This window comes from Choloepus didactylus, chromosome X (assembly GCF_015220235.1).
Source record: "Choloepus didactylus isolate mChoDid1 chromosome X, mChoDid1.pri, whole genome shotgun sequence".
NCBI classification, from domain to species: domain Eukaryota; kingdom Metazoa; phylum Chordata; class Mammalia; order Pilosa; family Megalonychidae; genus Choloepus; species Choloepus didactylus.
Genome location: NC_051334.1, coordinates 149,431,190 through 149,454,043, shown reverse-complemented (window position 1 = coordinate 149,454,043; position 22,854 = coordinate 149,431,190). Strand labels below are relative to the sequence as shown.

The 22,854-nt window shown below is 38.2% G+C and overlaps 1 protein-coding gene across 1 annotated transcript in view; it reads right to left on the bottom strand.

The window, feature by feature from the left end:
• The window catches only part of LOC119522392 (glutamate receptor 3), a 348,722-nt gene that overhangs the window by 17,908 nt on the left and 307,960 nt on the right, over positions 1–22,854 (bottom strand). Inside the window, exons 8-9 of the mRNA XM_037820898.1 lie at positions 5,381–5,628; positions 4,707–4,821 (exon numbers count right to left, since the gene is read on the bottom strand). Coding sequence (XP_037676826.1) covers positions 4,707–4,821; positions 5,381–5,628 — 363 coding nt within the window. The remainder of the gene's footprint in view (positions 1–4,706; positions 4,822–5,380; positions 5,629–22,854) is intronic.

The following is a 22,854-nucleotide window of genomic DNA, read 5'->3' as shown; positions in this document are numbered from 1 at the left end:
ATTTCTTAAGAAAAAAAATTTTTTAGATACTTAAAAGGCACCCATGTAAAAAGAAAAACAATTTTAATTGCAAGCCATTTTTAACTCTATTAAAACAATTTTCCTCAGTATTTCTTAGAATAACATTGGTTAGTTTATTCTAGTCCCTATATATTTTTGAAGATACTAAAATTGCATTTTCTGTCAACATTCTATAAATCATAATGATCAGCCTACCATTTATCTAAATAAAGGAGGTTAAACTGTGTATCCTATCCTCATCTCTCAATTCCCCATATGCCTTACAAATTAAAGTGCATATCATAGAACTTTCATTGCAATCAGGGGGTTCAGAATGGTCCTTTTTAAAACATTCTGTTCCAATGTTCCTCAAAGCACACATCTTACTGGTCAGATTATGTGTTCTGATTTTCAACTTGGAAAACATAAGCACTGGATGTCTGGTTAAATCCCTGGATAGAATTAAACCTAAGTACAATTCTAGGGTGAGGTAGGAGAGGTTTTGTAATACCTTTCAATGTCAAGTCATCCCAGTCATAAACAACTAACTAGCATTATCCCGAGGTAATGCTAGGTGGGAAAGCCAAGCTGGTGCCCTTAACCTAAGATTAAGGGAATGAAGCAGGGTGCATGGGGATGGGGATCAAGAGAATGAAAATTTGAAGCAACTGACAGCTGTGGAGAGAGACTGATGCATCTATATGGTAATTCAGGAGCTAAATCTCCATTCTGCTGTGATTTACAGTAACAGATTTTCACTGGCTGTGTCAGAAACCCCTGGTGATCTGGGTTTATCGCTGAAACAACCTACTGGCTCTTAATTACCACATTTACACACACATTTTAATAAAGCACTAACACAAAAGGGTCATTTGGAGCTTGCAAGTTAAAAAGTCCCAAACCACAGTTCTAATTTCCACGATCCTTGCCTGTGCATTTATAATCCATCAAGGAAGAATCAACTCTGCTCTGTTTAGGCCCAGTTAGCCTAGGTTTAGGAAATCCATAAAACCAAATAGTATTTTGGTTCTAGCCTTTAGGTCTGGGTCAGGGGCTGCCTCAGTGATTGACCTTTTCTTAATTCCTTACATTCCAAAAATAAAACAAGTATCTATTTCATAAGTTTAAGCATGTGCACATTTAAAACAGCCTGAAAATTTGCTGGTTCTTTCCACAGAATAGGAATTTTTCAGAATATGTAATTTTGTATGTGGGGATTGAGGGGGGCGTCAACAATTTAGCATAATTGCCCATTTATCATTATTTAAAGGTTGAGGAAAGATACAGAGAGATAAATAATACAGGTATTTTTCCCTTTCCTGGTTTCAGAGATAATATGTGTAAAAGCTCTTTTGAAAAAGTAGAAGCATGCATACATGTCAGGCTTCGTGATTGTTGTCATTTTTAGTAATCAGTACTGAGGGCTGGGATGGCTTAAATAAGCCATTTGCCTTGTAACCAAGGTGGTTGAGAATGATGCTGATTCCTACGGAAACATATCACATGCAATCAGATTCACATTGCTCACTGGATGGCTCGATATGATAAATTACCTTCTGTGATATTATCACAAGAGGTGACCCTGAAAGTCAGCAGAGATTTGTGACAGCATTAGCTGTGTGACCTTCTAAAAGTAATCACCATCACTGGGTTTCACTTTCTCTGTGAAATGTGTATTCAACAGTCAATTGTCAAGTTAATTGGGGATGGGATATAGTAAAGAAGTATAATCCCCAAGCCATTTCACTAATACAGTAAAACTTCACTGATTTTGGACTAACAGAAGAGAAAGATTGTCTGAGTGAGTATGGAAAGACCTGAATTACAAAATGGGCTTGAATAATGACAGTTATATTATTTTAATTCTATTTTGTAATTCAAATTGACTATAAAATGCTGCCTTCGTGGAGGTCCTCAAGAGAACTACTTTAGGAGATCAATTTGTAATGAATATGATTATATCTAATAAATGCTTCTAACATTTGAATAAGGTTTGTTCTCTTAAGGAAAAATTCACCTGGCAATTTAGTATAAATAAACTCTCATTTGCTTAGCAAACTTCTCTTGTCCCCATCCCTGATAATATAAAGTTAAACTGTAGACTGGTCCCGGTCCAATTTATCACAAATTATCAATTAGAAGACTCCAAATTGATGAGGTTTCACTGCCATTTCTACCTCCTTCCCCATTGATTTGTTTTAAGCATCATCACCACCAAACAGTGGCAAAACAGATTCAAGTACATCTCTTGCCCTTTCTCTTGCTCAGTCTCAGAAAACAGCAGGTCGCAAGAAGGAAGAAGATAAAGGTAAGCTCCTTGGTAATCCAGAAATTGAATAAGCAGAATTGGATATGCAGCACGGATCATAAAATTATCCATAGTTGAGAAAGGGGTTGACTTATTTCAAAAGGTTGGCTGGAGGAATGGCCAAGAAAATTGATTCGAAAGATGCCTGATAGGTAGCGCTATGGTCAAGGAAGTTGGAAACATTTAGGATCTGAAATATTTTTCTATTTGTATACCAAAAATCAAATAATCTGGAAATGGTGGTCTGGCAATAAAATTACTTGATAAATAGCTTTGCAGCATTACCAACTGAGGGAAAAAAAACTTGATAACTGGTTGTAATTAGCAAATAGGTCGTCTAAAGTTTTGGGGGTCTTCATGATACCAAAACATCTGGGTGAAAAGTAAAAATTTGGCCAAATATGTGCAGTTTCTGTGCTTGTTTATGAAACATCAAACATATGGTTATTTGAAAACTTCTGGGCCCTTGGCATCATGATTTAGTCATCTTGATACAGTCTATGGTTCCTTTTTAAACATGTTGCATGTGAATGAAGAAGCCCTGAGAGTAGTGTGTCCAATCCAGCTCAACTTTGACTTGGTAACTCAGTTGAATGATACAATTAGTTTCTCCATGGCCTGCTAATTACATGAGAATAAGACCAGGAAGAAGGTGCTAAATACTTTGGGCATCAGGTTAGCCATTGTAAAACCTAAATGAGCCAAAAGCTTGGTTAAACTGTCAATGTCATCAGTTCACACTGGTGAGAAAGGAAGTTATTGCTTTTTGACACATAGTAAAACCTTGATTAATTGGAATCCATAGGGGATGAATGGAATTTTCAGTGGTAATATTCATTTTATTTCATTTGTGGCAAATACATTTTTTTTCCTAAAAATGCTTGTATCCACTTTCTTTCCTCAGGGATGTAGCCTCTAAAGTCTGAGGGTCAATCCAGGTGAAGAATGTATAGGAGGCAGAGCTGAATGTGATCTAACCCCAGGTCATTTCTTGGCAAGTAATTTTTAAAAAGTAAATTCTTTATGGTCTTCTTTTGGGTACTATTGCTGCTTTCTCATCAAAGTGGAGTGCTGTGAGAGGGGGCAATTCAGTTAGTTGGGGTACTGGTAAGATGAGTTCTGGTTAATCAAGGTTTTATAATAAAATACATCACCAACGCCTGGCAAGATGATGTGTTGAAGAAAGTTGCTTTCAAATTTTTAATTTGAAAGTGCCCTGGATCAGTGTTTCCAAACTCATATATACTGCAGACTGGCAAGTTAACTTTTTCATCAGGTTCCTGAGGAATGGAGAGGGAATGAGAGGAGCAGAAGTACAACCATTGTTTCTGAAGGAGAAATGTTTCAACTTGCCTGTCTGTTGGTCTGTGGTTAGGAAACACTGTTCTTCACCTTAAGATGCCCATGGTATCTTGGTTGTACAATAGTCAATCTTACATACTTCAATATAGTTCTCATGCCTCTTGGGCCATGGAGGATTCTGTTTTCATGTCCTCTCCTGTACTTACCCAATGGTCTTTCCATCACTTGGTATCATGGCTTCTGAGCTTATCCCTATCTCTTGTTGCTTGGATGATGGCTATTCATTCTTTCTAGCCCTGAAGAACATTATGGAGTCAAAGGAATGCCAAGTAAGATGGGGTTTCTCATGATGGCAGCCTGGATAACAATTAGACCTACCTGAACCAAGAACATGGCTAAGGAGAAGCCAAATCAAGGATTCATACACACATAGTACCACAGTTAGACGACGCACTTATTTAAATATACAAAATGTTTTTGCAAAATCTGTATGGGTGGTCTATTGAAGAAAGACCCCATTTAACTTGAAACCAAGCTTATGTTTTTTTTGGCTTTCAAGTTAAATGGGGCCTGCTTTGAAATGGACCATCACATATAGAGAGCAACATCTCATCATTCATACACATGATTGAAGAAGCCAACTCTAATCCATCAACCAACCTCTTTAAGCAACCACATGTCCTAGAAAAAAACAAAGCTGTAATCCGACTTTTCAATAGATGGATCTGACTCCTCACACCACTCGACTGAGGCAGGTGGGGGCAGTCTCACAGGAAAGCCTTGGGCTCTTGAAAGCCTAGGGTATTGAAACTCACATCATGGCCTTCATAAGGCAACCAGTCTGGTGTGTGAGGAGAAGGAAGGGGTGTGGACGGGGAGCATCTGTCTGGGAGTTTAAGAAGGAACCCAAGTTAGATCAAAAATGTGGGCAGTACCCTGAAGTCTTTCTGGTTCCCAAAGCTGCCAGGCAGGGGAATAACCTGGTCATTACACTTAAAGTGTGAGTCTTGTCGTGCTCTCTCCTCAATAATAAGATAACAGTCTTGCCGATTACTCGTCACTAAGGGTACCCGGTTGTGGTGACATTGAGGCTGACCTTGGAGTCACCGCCCCCGCTGCCGCACTCTCCTTTGTCGTACCACCATTTGTTTTTCAATTTGTCCAAGAGGCCTTGCTCATTCAGTTTTAATACTGCCAGGTTAACAGCATTTCTTGAAACGATAAAACATAACTTGTAAGAAAATGCACAAATGCTTAGGAAATCGTTAACGTATAAAAAAGGAGCACAAGAGGACAAATTGGCTAAATTTCACAGAACGTGGAGCTATAAAAATGTCTGTACAGCAAATACAGGGTTAAATATTAGAAGGTGGCATATAGGATAACATTTGCTCAAAACTGAAGTGTGCGGGATGGGGAAACTATCTTTGAGAAAAAAAGTAACAGCACCACATCCATGCAATTAACATCCGTCACATATGGCACCATAACTTGGCTTTTACCACTTAAATTGAAAAAGCCGTTGAACTGTAAAATTAAAACAGCAACAAACAGTCAGAAAGGACAACACAGAGAGAGAACATTAAAAAAATGGATGCATAAAATAGATGAAACCATAATTTACCGTCTTATTTAACTCCATGGAATAATTGTAGATTTTAAACTTTTAAAAGTTACCTCAAAATCCACAAGAAAGTAAATGACAACAAAATGCATCAGGGTAGGTGGAATACTATAACAACACAGATATTGTTATATTATTCCACCCACCTTAATGCTGAGCCTTTAGGGGTTGCCACACCATAGCCTTTGGAATCCAGATTTCCACCAACTTTCATGGTATCACACGGTTTTCTCTGCTCAATGTACTCATTCATGGTTGACTCCAGCAGGAAGGCGAACTTTCCTTTGGACTTCCGCACTCGGGCCACTCCATCTGCTGTTGTTTTGGTAAAAACAGATGGCTCTGCTGATTTCATGTAAGACCACATTTTCTCATAGACAGCAATTTTGGACCTCTGCAACAAAGAGATAATTCTTAGACCTGTCAGATTTTTAAACTGGAAGAGGCCTTAGTGCAGTGATTCTCAAACATTTTTGATTGCAACCCACAGTAAGAAAAATAATGCCACACTGCTACCCAGTAGACGCATACACACGTTATGTAAACATATTTCTGAAAAAGAGGTTTCTCAAAGCCATACTTACCCTTGCTATGTGTGATGGTCTCTGATAGCTTCTATTCTGTTTTAATTCTCTTTTAAAAATATTGGTCATGACCCATTAAATGGATTTTATCATCCCACTAATGGGTTGCAACCCAGTTTGCAAAACTTTTCTTAGTTCAATATTCCTCTCAACCCAGTAATCTCCCCTACAATATCCTGCTGTGCTATTAAACAGTACCTTCCTGAAAAAGTCAATGGAAGGGAGTGTACAACCATTTTAGGCAGTCCACTCCAGCACGGGACTTCAGTTATTGTAAGAAAATACTTCCTTATCCTGAGCCGAACTTTGTTTCTCTGTAACTCCCACCCTTCAGTGCTATTTAAAGCAGTTCTGTTCTTGCTTCTTCGTGATGATCCCTTGAATATTGCAATGCTTTTATTGTTGTCCCCACCCTCATCTGTCATCAGGCTAAACTTCACCAGTGTCTAATATGGTTTTAAGAACCCTCACAATATTGGTTTTTCTCCCATAGACACATTCTAGTTGGTAATGTCTTTCTTAAATTGGAGTGTCCAGAAATAAACATGGCGCTCCAGATATATGACCAGGGCAGAATGAAAAAAAAAACCTGTTTGCTTCTTGTTATTGGAGCATTTTTCTTCTATCAATGCTGCTTGAGTTTTCACTAATGAATTTAGTCATCCATCTGTTCTTTCAACAAATATTTATCGAGCACACACTATATATTAAACACTCTACTGGGAGTATGTGTAAGTAGAGTTCCTCCCTCAACTCAGGATGAGTCCAAAGCAAAACTGTTAGTTCTTCTACCAACCAGGTCTCCTTAATCTTTACCTGCAGGATTTTGAATTTAATCCCATTAAATTTCGTCTCAATTCAGGTGGTCCTTAGAATATGTACTAAATGCTTAGCATGTCTCCAGCTTTGTGTTAGGCATTCTGTGAAATATAAAGGAAGTATGATCTCAATGCCCCAGAAGCTTCGAATTGAGTTGAGGAGCTAGGTCCTTAGCAATGAAAACCCTAGAGAAAAATTCTAAGATGATATTTGAACAGATGTGAAATATCATGGTATAAACCATAAGCATATACCATGTTTTCAAATGTTCTTTTATGGGACTTCCTGACCCCCACCCCAGCTTTTTTTAAATTATTAATTTAGTTGCTCATCTTGGGTGCTTGGGCCTGCCCAAATAATTCAACAGGGCTGGAATTCCCAGAGCTAACACCATGGTAATTAAATATGCTGTTCATGGTAATGCGACCCTCACCAAGTCACTACAGTTGCTTACTGAGATGAGGACATACTTAGTTTGCATGAATAACAGCAAAAAAAAAAAAAAAGCAGTATGGCTAAAGCAGAGTGAGCTAAGGGGAGAATGAGTGGTAGGAAATGAGCTTAAAAGGGTAACCAGAGGCCAGATACTGTAGGTCATGGCAAAAAAAAAAACCTTTAAATTTATTCTACATGGGATGGGAAGCTATTGGAATATTTTGAGTAGGGGTGTGATGAGATCTGATTTAAATTTTTAAAGGATTACTCTGGTTGCTATATAGAGAATAGTCTATAAGGAGGGCGAGTGTGGAAGCAAGGAGGTTAGTTAGGAGGCTATTCTAATAGTCCAGAGGAAAGATGATGTAGTTTGGACTAGGGTGGGAGCAATGGAGGTGGAGAGAAGAGGTTGGATTTAAGATATGTTTTGGGGAGGTAGCCAACAAACCTTGTTGATGGACATCACCACCTGATGGTTCTATGGATACTTTCAAATTAAACATTCCCAAAGCAAACATATTACCTTCCTTGTAAAGCCTATCTCTCTTTCTAAATTCTATCAATAACCACCTAACATTCAAGCTAGAAACTTTGGTTTTTACTTCTCTGTCAGCCCTTCATTATGCCATGCTTATTCTAACTTAGAAATGCCTATAGAATTTGTCCTTTCATCTCCTTTCTCTTCTCATTACTGTTGCCTTGGTCAGGCTCCCATCATTTTCTTTTTGTCTGGACTATATTGCCTTCTCACTTGTCTCCCTGCTTCATCTCTCTTTTATTTATCCTCCAGTGATCCTTCCAAAATGAAAATCAGATAAAAAAGTTACTTCCTTCTTTAAAATCCTCTTATGGTTCCCTAATACCTAAAAGACAAAATCTAAAGTCTTATGTATGATATTCAAGAGTGTTTATGATCTTGGCTACATTCCTATGATACAGTCACAATGGGCTACTCATTGTTCACTGAAATATACCACACCACTATATTGAATTTGGATTTATTATTCCCTTGCATCTCTTTAAACATTACTAGAATAAACACAGCTCCTTTGTTAAGGGTGCATATTATTTCAATCTATGGATATACTATATTTCATCTATCCAATCTCCTACTGAAGCACTCTTAAGCCCATTCCAACATGTTGGCATTATAGACAAAAATGTAAGCATGACTTTTAGTGTAATTAGGAAGAGGTATTTTGTGTTCTTCATCTTGGCCCAGTCAGACCTGAGTGTACAAGGTAGGGGGGCGGACTCAGACCAATTTGTCTCTTATACTATTTGCAAATAGGCCATTGCTTCCAAAGATAAATTTATTATAAGCTGAGGGCAAAAGGGTCTATGAATTCAGATCCAAGTGTCCTATAATTTGGACTCATTTATGTCATCATTTACTTGAGCTCTTTGATTGCTGATACAGGTTAAAAGGTTTATTCCTTTACGTAATGCTGCATTTCTAAGAGAATAAAAGGCAAGTGCTTGACATGGGTACTTTAAATGTGTGTAGTGTACATGCAGTAGATATTAATAAATGCAGTAAATGAAAAGTTACTTAATGGCAGAAATGATTGGCCCCTGGTTGATGACTGAATTCTGAAGGCAGTTGGAAGGGGGAAAAAGAAATGGCTCATAATGAGAAAAATTAAGCTGAAACATTTATCTTCCTAATTGGTATTTAAGTGACAGTATAAAATTCAGACTAAAAAGAAGAAAAAAATCACTAGCATTTTTTTGCAGTCTGTCTTATTTTGGCTGAAATACTGAGGGCAATAAAGGTGATTGAATCTTAGCTCAATCATCTGGGAAAAATTTTAAAACTTATGGACAGGATGTGCAAGTTCATTTTTCTCCAACCCACAACCATTTATTTATTTCATTCCACAGAGCACCATTTCGTACCCAAGAAGGAACAAATAATGGTAATGCAGAGAGGCCATGAGAAATTCTTATAGCACTGCTAGATAATTACCAAATGAAATCCAAAGGAGAAATACATGAAGGAGGAGGAACAGATACACCCAAAACAACAGATAAGGTAGAGCTTTAGTACTCATGGATTTGACAGTTACTGTTTCAACTATTTGTAATAAATTATGAAGGTTGATGATATGGAGAAATTTGTCTGCTTGTTGAGGCAAAATTTTGGATCTTGAGCCCTGTAAGGCTGGGACATGGAAGCACGTTACTTGAGTGAATACATTGAGCACACCACTCAGACCTTGTTATCTCTTTACAGTGATGTTGTTGGTCGCTCTTAGTTCTTGTGCACACAGTGGCTCTCTAGTGACAAAAAAAAAAATGTTCCTCTGTATTTCCAGGTAAGTTCAAGGTAACTGTATAGTGCAGTGGTTAAGAGTATGGAGTCAGACTGCCTGGGTTTTAATCCCACTTGCCAGCTGCATAAATATCTAACCTCTCTGTATTTCAGTTTCCTTATCTGTAAAATGAGGATGAGTTTTTTAAAGCACCTACCTCAAAGGTTTATTGGGAGAAATTAAATGAGTTAATACTTGCGTCTCACTTAGAACAGTGCCTGGCACACAGGAATTGCTTAAAAACATTACTCGTTTTTGTAGTAAAGAGTCATTTGTTTTAGTTGCAGAATTTATTTTAATAGCATTATAAATGACCTCAGTTCTGTATTTACAGAATTATTACTTCATTCTATAGGGGAAATCATATGCTCAAGAATTATTTACATATTTGGGTCTCCAGACACATCACTGGTGAATGCCCATGGTCTGACACCAACAAAAATCATTATCATTTGATGTGGAATTTAAAAAAGTTGTTGGGAGAAGAAAAATAGGTAGGATGGCAAATTTTTCTTTTAAATTTCTGTTTTGTAGTTTAGTTGAGGTTCATACATTACAATCCTCATTAACCAGAACACTGCTATTAGGGAGACCTGGAGAATGAAATTTTCTGCTTTCCTAAGACTTAGAATATCCATTTGGTTAATAGAACTAGAATCAGCAGAAAAAATAGAATTTTAGAGCTAGAAGAGACTTTGAAAACTATCTCATTCAATTGTACAACATTGTGAATGTAATTAATGCTACTGAATTGTACACTTAAAATGGTTAAAATGCTAAATTTTATGTTATATACATGATACCACAATAAAAAAGAATTGCTTAAGAAAATCTATGGAAAGCACCTGCCATATAGCATTCAATAAATGGTAGCTATTATTAAAAGCAAAGCAAAACAAAATATCTCATTCAGCTTCTATCACAATGCAGCATGGTTTCTCTGGTCATATGCCTCTAGCAATGAGGTACTGATTGACTCATGATAGGAATTAGGAAGGAGGCTCATGAGGTAGCTGATTTCATGACTGAAGTTAATAAAATTTCTTTTTGTTGAGTTGATATCCTTCGTGAATCCCTTTCTCCTCCTCTCCAATTCTACTCCTGCCTTCTACTTGAATTGGACAGTCCCTCCTTTCTGCATCCACTTCTTCACTATAGGTAGCACAGTTTCCTTTGCTTTGCAATGGTCTTCCCCAGCAGACCTCAGTTCCTTGAGAATAAGGATCATGTCTGATTTGTGTCTGCATCACCAGTGTCTAGTATAATGCCTGGCATGTAGTAAGCTCTCATTATGTGTATGTGGAATGAATGAAAGTAAAAACTGAAGTTCTACACAATGGTCCTAATTCTGCCTTCTGTAGTGACATAGAATAAATACGCTGTCTTTTCCACACTATATACAACCTGAAGACCACCACCACCATGTCACCTGTTAATTTGTTACTTTGGCAGGCTAAATATTCTAAGGATCTTCATTTGTTACTTGCATGACCAGAATTCTAGTCGTCCTCTCTTTCCAGTAACCATCTTTTGGTACTTTTTAATTTTTTGAAGTCCCTCTTAAAATGTCACCCCCAGAATTGGCTACAATATTCTTTATATAGTTGCATTAGCACAAAGGTCATTGGGAACTTCCCTGTTCATAATCTAGACACAAGTACAATTTTTCATTTTGACAGGATTCAAAGACATTTTTTGATATGTTGATAGTCCAGAATTAACTGAAGTAACAAAACAGATCAATAAATTGGGAGCATAATTGTCAACAGAAGCATAATTTGTTAATTCCCTTGTGGTATTAATTTACTGTCGGAGTTCAGACAAATTAACATAATTTGTGAAGAGAGTATTGGTGTTTGTGACATCTATATACCCTAAATATGTACAGTGTGTTCTGAGAGAGTAATTTGAAAGGTCAGAATGAAGATGGTTTAAGCACATCCTGCCCCAGTGTTCTTCAAAGAGGCTAATATGGGGAATGAATTGGCTTTATGTATTTGGCCACTGTTGTCACCATGCCTATATTTTTCATTTCCATCAGGATTAGCCCTGTACCTACATGTCAGAGAGAGGCCAGATTTGACTTTGGATCCTCAGTCTCCACCCTTCTTTCCCTATTTCCCTGTCTGCCTCCCTCAGAGACCATCCTATACCCCTTTCATGGCACTAGCAATCTTGGTTCTCACGGAATTGTTAACTAATAATATAAGGGGTTCTGTTACCCTTGAGGAAGGGATCATTTTTATTTAAATAGGGGATTCCTTAGATTAAAAAGTTTTCATGTCCCAAAAAGGAGAGTGGGCTTTCTGGTGCTGTAAAAGGTGCCTTTTAGGACTGGAGAAGGCCAACTCTGTGTACAGGACACTAAGGAAGGAGAATATTGCAAGAGTGTCAAACAAACATACCTTCACTTCATTCATTTTTCCTTCTCTAATTTTTTTGTGGACTATTTAATAACAATTTGTTCAATATCTTCTCTAGGTTATACCTTTAATTAAAGGAATATAAGTAAAAACTATAATCTGCTTTTACTTCTGATTCTTTTAGATTCCTTTGAAATTTCTGCTTTTAATAAAGACTCAGGTGGTATTGCTGGCTGGTATAAATTCAGAAGGGTGGCTTCAGGCCTCTGTCTGCCTGAACTGAGCATTTACAGAACCCCAGTTGTGCCCCCAGTGCCTTCTATAACATTCAGGAGAAAATGTTACCTCTTCGAGTTTCTCAAATACTGAGATTATGGATAGGTAATCCTTACAAGACAAGGGTGTAAGGAAAGGAAGCTAATGATGTTAGTCCTCTGGAAAGCTCCTAACCTCTTTTTTCCTCTATTTTTGCCTCTTCTAATGTTTGATGGGATTGGAAGAAGACAATGTATGTGTCCTAGTACCATAGGCAGAATAGGGGAAGAGGAGGAGGGGGTAAATTGTGGATGGGGTGGGCCCATACCCAAGTTCTTTAACGTGGTTATAAGGCTTAGGTCTACAGAAATTCAAGTTGCAACTCTAACAGTGGAAATTTCAGGCACTGGTTTAGGAGATTCTTATGGCAAGAGTGTTGAATCTCACAGGACCTTCCAAGTATTCCTTTTCCTTATTCAGAGAGACCTTGGATTTGTCATTCCCAGAAGGAGGAGATAATTAGATTTCTTTATAAACCTTACATTTGTATAAGGCTTTCTGGTTGCCAAGGTGATTTTACATACATCTTCTCATTTAAACCCCAAAGCAACCCTGTGAAGTAGGTGCAGGATTTGTTCACTGCTTAATCCTTAACACCTAGAACAGTGTCTGGCATCCAGTAGCACTCGATACATATTTTTTTTGAATGAAAAAATGAATTCCCATTTTATGGGTGAGGGAATCAAGGGTGAGAGAAGTAAGTACAATGGCTGTGTCAAGAAGTACCATGGTGGGCTTTAGCTTACCCCCTAATTTCTATCAATCCACCCCAAAGTCCCTACAAATAAACAAGTCTGGTAAAAACTGTGTACTTGCCAAGCAAACACAGCTTCCAGATACGTTCCAACCAGAATGCCACCCTGAAGGCCTCCTGTATAGAAATTCAAGTGCTGCCACTGGCCCAGTAACTTACCCCAGGTCACATAGCTAATGAGAAACAAAGCTGACCTATCCATGTCTGCTGAACTCAAGGCCACATACAGATCTTTCCCCTTCAATCACAGCTTCTTCTGCTCTAAACATTGACAATATTCTTTTTTGATGAAAGAGAGTAACGCCTCCAGAAACATTTTTTATTTCTTGTCCAAGCTTTTTTTTTTTTTAAATTCAAGGTAAACTGTAAATGAACCCCAATCCCCTCCTGCTAAGGCACTGGAATAAGTGAATGCCCTTGTATCCCTATAACTCTGCCACAGGCCCCTGGTGTCTACATTTCACCACATGAAGGGATGAAAACAATGTGGGGCAGAAGAAGAGCACATCTGGCTTGCCAAATGCATCTAACACATGTTTTTCTTACACATCTACTTTGAAGAAATCAGTAGCTTCAATGAGGTGCTTTTGGAAAAAGAATCATTAAATTTTACAATTTGTTCCCCTAAAGCAAAAGAAATGATTTCTATTTTGGCTTGGAGTAAGGCACACAGGAAATTATTTCATTTCTAAAGCATGACCAAACCCCCAATTTAATTGTCTTGCTTTCCTTCACATTTGTTTGCACATTTCTAAACAGCCAGACAAGTACTACTTGTCAGTTTCCTTTTGTTTCAGACAATCAGCAACTGCCATGTGATGTGGTATTGGTGAAAGCAGGGGCAAGAAGGGGAAAGAAATCCTGTTTTCTATCTTAGCTTTTCTATCAGTGTGTAATGTTCCTGGTTGAGTTATTTTGGAGGCTGGGTTTTAGATAACTTCCGTGGAGTTGGAGGTCACCTTTTGTCTACCCATTGAGTTTTGTCCTCACACATCAAGGATTCATTCCAAATACCTTTGCCTAACCATCTTCAAACCGTTCAAAAGCCCAGGAACAGATTTCCCTTCATCTCGAGGAGAATTGTTTCAGGTCTGCTTTTCCAAGGTTCAGGTGACAACTCTGCTAAGTTTCCAGTGACCTTTCTAGTGTCCTCCTTGGTAGGCAAAGTCAGATTACTATTCTGATTTGTCTTCTGCTTCCATTGCCAGTCAGGCTAAGAATTTTCCAAATGGTTTGAAAGTAACACCAGGACTAGATGACTTTGAAAGCCAGAGTCAACAAAACTCATTGAGAAAATATTTCTAAGGTCCAGTTGCTCAAATCTGGGGAATTTAAGGAAGGGGCACAGTATCCTCTACTCCAGTGGTTCTCAGTAGGGGATAATTTTATCCACAGGGGATATTTGGCAATATCGTGATATGCTTCTTAATGTTAAACTGGGTGGGGGTGGGGTGTGCTGCTGGCATCTAGTGGAGAGAGGCCAGGGCCACTGCTAAACATCCTAAAATGCCCAGGACAGTGCTCCCTCCTACTCCATAATAAAGAATTATGTGGCTCAAAATGTCAATAGCGCAGAGGTTGAGAAACACTGCTCTAGGAACTTTGATGGAGCCACAACTAAGTGCAGGAAACAATAACTAACATTTAATCAAGTGCATACTTGGTTCCAGGCTCTGTTGTAAGCATTTTACATGTAAGTCATGTAATCCTCACAACTCTATGAAGTAGATTATATCATTAGCCCATTTTAAAAATGCAGAAACAGAGGCACAGGGAAGTTAAGTAACTTGTCCAAGGCCATGCAGCTAGTAAGTGGTGGTGATAGGAACTCACTCCTGCCGGCTGACTCTAGTTTTTGTGCGCTCTAACAGTACACTATTCCCATGTGAGTTTATGGATGATTGTAAGTCTTATGTGAGGACTGGACTGAGTATACACAAATTTTGCTTGAAATGATACCTATGCTTTAGCCTAACTTCAAGGGGCATAATATTTTTATTACTCCCACTCTGAAATATGAGACAGGGGATCACAGTTCTTAACCTTAACCTATATGAAAGTCTCAATTTTTAAGCCAGAAGTCAACAAATTAAATTTTTCTCTTTATTTTGAGAATGAAAACATGTAAATATGGACTACCAGGGCTGTTATCAGGGAAGGCTGTGTGTCAACTTTTATTGTCTCCAGTCCTTCTCATTTTTCACTCCCCCATCTCGCACTACCACCTTCTCCCTATTTGCCTTACCAGGTACTAGATGCCTTCTACCCATCACCCTGACTCTTAGAAAAGGATTAGAAATATTCAAACTGAGGTATAAATGATGGACAACAGCTTAAAGTGTGACCCCTTTGCAGAAGAACTTGAATTTTAGCAAAGATCAAAATACTAAGCTAAAGGAATGATAGTCTAATGGGAGACACATTGTCTGGATAAGGGAGATGTGTGTGTGTGTGTGTGTGCACACACACACACACACACACACTTAAAAGCTGACTTTGCAAACTATGTTCCTTCACCTTTAGATTACAGTATCTCTTTTCTGAACAGAGAACGGACCACAGAAAAAGCATGTGTCTGCCACACACCCTTTTACTATTAACTAGAGCAAAGCCTCAAATTCCCTGACCCCCAAGCAGTGGATTGCCTCTGGGCCTGCCGTCACTATTGACCATTCCATGGTCATTTCTATTTTTCAATGAAATCTCATCTTTAGCAATCCAGAGTCTGTCATCCCTGATCCATCAGATTTCAATTTCCAACTATGTTATTTTTTAACTAAGATATTTAAATGAGAAGTTCATACTCTTGTTATTCTTGAATCAATTAGTTGTAATGCAGAGACAGAACCTGACAATGCAGATCCTGGGAAATGAGAGGAGAAAAAGTTCTTTTCCTAAGGAGAAAAATCTATCCTGGAATTACAATATTCTGGGTTTCCACAATGGCTGTTTTTCCTAGGTCCTCAGAGCAAAAATTATTTTCATACTAAGTGGGGAAAAAAGCAATGGATAAAGGAAGCAACTTGCTCAAGGATGTGTAGAAGAGCCCTAAATTTCCACTTAGAATATTTGGGGAAGTTAGTTTCTCTCAAGATGAGCTGGAACTAATCTGAAGTGTTTTCTTAAAGCCAGCTTATCTGTTCTCTATCTGTAGGTAGTATACATACTTGGGGAGCCACCAATGACCACCCCTATGTTTGTGATTTAATTGGCCTGAGGTGTGGCCAATATTTTTTAAAAGCTTCCCAGATGATTCTAATATACAACCTGTGCTGAGAACAATGATAAATATTCTGTAACAGCAACAACTAGCTGTCAGTTATTGCAGCGAATACTGAGAATGAGAGGGATAGCATTTATTAAGCACTTATGTGAACCAGGAATGGTGCTTCACACTTTACATACATTATTGATAATCCCATGACCTTGCAAAACAAATATTACCCCTATTTATTGATGAGGTAACTCATGCACATAGAGGTTAATTCACTGGTCCAAGACCATGCAGCTGGTTAAAATTCTAACCCTGGCCTCTCATCTAAACTCTAGATTATTCAACTGCCTACTTGACATCTCCACTTGGATATTTCATAGGAATCTCCGACTTGCCATGTACAAAATGGCACTCTTGATTCTCCCCCAGCCAACCTGCTACTCCTCCAGTGTTCCACATCACAGAAATGGCGTCACCATCTATTTGTCCAGTTACTGAGGCCCAAATATTTGACTCCTCTCTGTGATCTCATATTCTACACCTTGTTATCTCAATGTTTAAAAGACAGTCAAAATCAACCACTTCTCACCACCTGTGTCCTAGTCCAAGCCTGTCATTTTTCGCCTGAAATTTTGCAATCGAATTTTAAGTGGTCTGCCTGCTTCTCAACTTTTGCCCTGAGCAGTCTGAGAGATCCTTTTAACACATAAGTTGGATCACATCATTCCTCTGCTGAAAGCCCGCTAATGGTTTCCTATTAAACACTGAATAAAATCCAAAGTCGTTGTCAGGGTTTACAAAGCCCAGCACAACAGGCTCTGGTTTGTCTTCCTTGCTGCTCTCGTCTCTTACCTCTCTTTCCCTCTCACTTTACTCCAGCCACATGGGCCTTCTTCTTCAAACTTACTGAACACATTTCCATTCAGGGCCTTTGCTTGTGCCTTTTCATCTGGGATGTTTTCTTCCCCACCTCATTTTTGCAAGATCTGTTCCCTCATTTCATTCAGGTGCTGGTCAAATGTCACCTTGGCAGAGGGCATCCTGCAATCAGCCGAGATGAAATAGCACCCCACCATTTTGTCTCCTTACCTGCTTGTTTTTTCTTCATTATACTTACCACCAACTGAAACATATATATTATTTATAGCAGTTTGTTTTCTGTCTCACCCACTAATGAACATATGGACTTTCTTTTGTTTTGAGCACTTAGAACAGTGGCTGTCACATAGCATGTACTCAATGAATATTAACTGAATGAATAAGCAAATGAAATAGCTGGATTTCAACCCAGATCATTTGACACTAAAGTCTATATTCTTAATTACATGTGCCAATGGCTCTCCCCTTCTCTCTTTCCAAAGCTTAGAGAGGTAAAGTGATAATTCCAAGGCTGTATAGCCGGTAGTGGCCAATTTAGGATTTAAATATAGGTTTGTTGGCTTTTTAAAAACTTTTAAAATGCAATTATATTGACATATACTCACATATCATACAGTCATCCAAAGTATACAATCATTGATAGCATCATCATATATTTGTGCATTCATTACCACAATTTTTGAACATTTTAATTACTTCAAAAAATAAAAATAAGAATAAGAATAAACAAAAATAAAAGTAAAAGAGAACACCCCAAACACCTCATACTCCTTTTCCCCCCTCTATTATTCATTTACCCTTTGTCCTCCTTTTTTCTACTTATCTGTCCATACACTGGATTAAGGGAGTGTCAAATCATACAAGCTATATAGTTATATGATCATCTTCAGGAATCAAAGATACTGGATTGCAGTTCAACAGTTTCAGTATTTCCTTCTAGCTAGTCTAATAGACTAAAAACTAAAAAGGGATATCTGTATAATGCATAAGAAAAACCTCCAGGTTGACCTCTTGACTCCATTCGAGATCTCTCAGCCACTGAGACGTTATTTTGTTTAACGTCTTTCCTCTTTTGGTCAGGAAGATTTTCTCAATCCCATGATGCCAGGACTAGGCTCATCCCTGAGAGTCATGTCCCATGTTGCCAGGGAGATTTATCCCCCTGGAAGTCATGTTCCAACGTAGGGGGGAGACAAGTGAGTTTAGCATCTGAGTTGGCTTAGAGAGAGAGGCCACATCTGAGTAACAAAAGAGATTCTCTGGAGGTGACTCTTGGGCATCATTATGAGTAGGCTTAGCCTCTCCTTTGAAGTAACAAGCTTCATAAGGTCAAGCCGCAAGAACAAGGGCTTGCCTTATTCCAATGGTAGTCCCCAATGCTTGTGAGACTATCAGGAATTCCCCAAGTGGGGAAGTTTAATGTTTCTACATTTTCCCCCAGACTCTCAAGGGGGCTTTGCAAATACCTTTTATTCTCTGCCCAAATTACTCTGGGATGTATCAGGGTTTCACACTAACCTGTACAAACCAACCAGATCTCACCCCCTATTCAAGGTTTCATGCAATTATAGTGTTTGAATAAACTGACCATACAAGTTAACTTATATACTGTGCTACAGAAAATATAGTTTTCCATTAATTAGATATTTTTTCCTTTGGTCTCACACAGAAGTTGAGGTTGTAAAACACAGTAAATATCATCCTTTTCCCTGTAGTCTGTTTTACCTTAGTTCTAATCAAGTCCATTATTATATCCCCCTCTTTTAGACATTTAGCTTTGGTATATTGCCTTTGTTACAATTAATGGAAGCATCTTACAGTGTTACCATTAACTATAGACTCTAGTTTGCATTGTTTGTATTTTTCCCTTATACCGTCCAATTTTCAGCACCTTGAAATGTTGACATTCATTTGTTCTCCCTCATTTTAAAACATTCTTACATTTGTACATTTAATCACCATCATTGACCACTCTAGGTTTTGCTGTTATGTAATCCCAGGCTTTATATTCTATCTTTCCATCTGATGTCATACTGGCCCTTAGCCTTCCTCTTTCAACCATATTCGTGCTTACCTTTATTCAGAGTACTTACAATATTGTGTTACTATTACACACTATTATGCTATCCATTCCATTTCTGGATCTATACAGTCAATCCTGTTGCTACTTCTGTACTGCTTCAGCATCAAATACCCAATTTCTAACCTCTTTCTATCTCCTGATAACCCATGTTCTCAACTCTCAAATTTCACTCATCAATGTTAGTTCATATTAGTGAGACAATACAGTATCCATCCTTTTGTTTCTAGTTAATTTCATTCAATGTAATGTCTATTGTCTACCATTTTGTCTTTTGGATTTTATATGTCACATTTTATTTTAGTTTTATTTTTTCTTCTCTCTCTCTTTTTACCCTTACTGATAGTCTTCATTTCTGCATTCTTCTCTGAACCTCTCTCTCCTGTCTTTTCCTATCAGCCTATAGTGCTCCCTTTACTATTTCTTGTAGAGTAGGTATCTTGTTCACAAACTCTCTCAGTGTCTGTTTGTCTGAAAATATTTTAAACTCTCCCTCATTTTTTTTTTTAATCTTCATTTTATTGAGATATATTCACATACCATGCAGTCATACAAAACAAATCGTACTTTCGATGGTTTACAGTACCATTACATAGTGGTACATTCATCACCCAAATCAATCCCTGACACCTTCATTAGCACACACACAAAAATAACAAGAATAATAATTAGAGTGAAAAAGAGCAATTGAAGTAAAAAAGAACACTGGGTACCTTTGTCTGTTTGTTTCCTTCCCCTATTTTTCTACTCATCCATCCATAAACTAGACAAAGTGGAGTGTGGTCCTTATGGCTTTCCCAATCCCATTGTCACCCCTCATAAGCTACATTTTTATACATCTGTCTTCGAGATTCATGGGTTCTGGGTTGTAGTTTGATAGTTTCAGGTATCCACCACCAGCTACCCCAATTCTTTAGAACCTAAAAAGGGTTGTCTAAAGTGTGCATAAGAGTGCCCACCAGAGTGACCTCTCGGCTCCTTTTGGAATCTCTCTACCACTGAAGCTTATTTCATTTCCTTTCACATCCCCCTTTTGGTCAAGAAGACGTTCTCCGTCCCACAATGCCAGGTCTACATTCCTCCCCGGGAGTCATATTCCACGTTGCCAGGGAGATTCACTCCCCTGGGTGTCTGATCCCACGTAGGGGGGAGGGCAGTGATTTCACCTTTCAAGTTGGCTTAGCTAGAGAGACAGGGCCACATCTGAGCAACAAAGAGGCATTCGGGAGGAGGCTCTTAGGCACAACCATAGGGAGGCCTAGCCTCTCCTTTGCAGCAACCGACTTCCCAAGGGTAAAACCTGTGGTAGAGGGCTCAACCCATCAAACCACCAGTCCCCTATGTCTGTGGTCATGTTAGCAACCATGGAGGTGGGGTAGGCGAATACCCCTGCATTCTCCACAGGCTCCTCAAGGGAGCACTACATCTTTTTTTTTCCTTGTTTTTCTTTTTCTTTTCTTTTTTTTTTTTTTAACTTTCCCTTCTTTTTTAAATCAACTGTATGAAAAAAAAGTTAAAAAGAAAACAAACATACAATAAAAGAACATTTCAAAGAGACCATAACAAGGGAGTAAGAAAAAGACAACTAACCTAAGATAACTGCTTAACTTCCAACATGTTCCTACTTTACCCCAAGAAAGTTACCTAATATAGCAACATTTTTGTGAACTTGTTCCTACTATATCCATCAGAAATTAACAGACCATAGTCATTCCTGGGCATCCCCAGAACGTTAAATAGCTTATCTGTTCTTCTTGGATTATTGTTCCCCTTTCCTTAACTGCTCTCTATTGCTAGTTCCCCTACATTCTACATTATAAACCATTTGTTTTACATTTTTCAAAGTTCACATTAGTGGTAGCATATAATATTTCTCTTTTTGTGCCTGGCTTATTTCGCTCAGCATTATGTCTTCAAGGTTCATCCATGTTGTCATATGTTTCACGAGATCGTTCCTTCTTACTGCCGTGTAGTATTCCATCGTGTGTATATACCACATTTTATCTATCCACTCATCTGCTGAAGGACATTTGGGTTGTTTCCATCTCTTGGCAATTGTGAATAATGCTGCTATGAACATTGGCGTGCAGATATCTGTTCGTGTCACTGCTTTCCGATCTTCCGGGTATATACCGAGAAGTGCAATCGCTGGGTCGAATGGTAACTCTATATCTAGTTTTCTAAGGAACTGCCAGACTGACTTCCAGAGTGGCTGAACCATTATACAGTCCCACCAACAATGAATAAGAGTTCCAATTTCTCCACATCCCCTCCAGCATTTGTAGTTTCCTGTTTGTTTAATGGCAGCCATTCTAATCGGTGTGAGATGGTATCTCATTGTGGTCTTAATTTGCATCTCTCTAATAGCTAGTGAAGCTGAACATTTTTTCATGTGTTTCTTGGCCATTTGTATTTCCTCTTCAGAGAACTGTCTTTTCATATCTTTTGCCCATTTTATAATTGGGCCGACTGTACTATTGTCATTGAGTTGTAGGATTTCTTTATATATGCAAGATATCAGTCTTTCGTCAGATACATGGTTTCCAAAAATTTTTTCCCATTGAGTTGGCTGCCTCTTTACCTTTTTGAGAAATTCCTTTGAGGTGCAGAAACTTCTAAGCTTGAGGAGTTCCCATTTATCTATTTTCTCTTTTGTTGCTTGTGCTTTGGGTGTAAAGTCTAGGAAGTGGCCGCCTAATACAAGGTCTTGAAGATGTTTTCCTACATTATCTTCTAGGAGTTTTATGGTACTTTCTTTTATATTGAGATCTTTGGTCCATTTTGAGTTAATTTTTGTGTAGGGGGTGAGGTAGGGGTCCTCTTTCATTCTTTTGGATATGGATATCCAACTCTCCCAGCCCCATTTGTTGAAAAGACCATTATGACTCAGTTCAGTGACTTTGGGGGGCCTTATCAAAGATCAGTCGGCCATAGATCTGAGGGTCTATCTCTGAATTCTCAATTCGATTCCATTGATCTATATGTCTATCTTTGTGCCAGTACCATGCTGTTTTGGCAACTGTGGCTTTATAATAAGCTTCAAAGTCAGGGAGTGTAAGTCCTCCCACTTCGTTTTTCTTTTTTAGAGTGTCTTTAGCAATTCGAGGCATCTTCCCTTTCCAAATAAATTTGATAACTAGCTTTTCCAAGTCTGCAAAGTAGGTTGTTGGAATTTTGATTGGGATTGCATTGAATCTGTAGATGAGTTTGGGTAGAATTGACATCTTAATGACATTTAGCCTTCCTATCCATGAACATGGAATATTTTTCCATCTTTTAAGGTCCCCTTCTATTTCTTTTAGTAGAGTTATGTAGTTTTCTTTGTATAGGTCTTTTACATCTTTGGTTAAGTTTATTCCTAGGTACTTGATTTTTTTAGTTGCTATTGAAAATGGTATCTTTTTCTTGAGTGTCTCTTCAGTTTGTTCATTTCTAGCATATAGAAACATTACTGACTTATGTGTATTAACCTTGTATCCCGCTACTTTGCTAAATTTGCTTATTAGCTCTAGTAGCTGTGTCGTCGATTTCTCAGGGTTTTCCAGATATAAGATCATATCATTTGCAAACAATGACAGTTTTACTTCTTCTTTTCCAATTTGGATGCCTTTTATTTCTTTGTCTTGCCGGATTGCCCTGGCTAGCACTTCCAGCACAATGTTGAATAACAGTGGTGACAGCGGGCATCCTTGTCTTGTTCCTGATCTTAGAGGGAAGGCTTTCAGTCTCTCACCATTGAGTACTATGCTGGCTGTGGGTTTTTCATATATGCTCTTTATCATGTTGAGGAAGTTTCCTTCAATTCCTACCTTTTGAAGTGTTTTTATCAAAAATGGATGTTGGATTTTGTCAAATGCTTTTT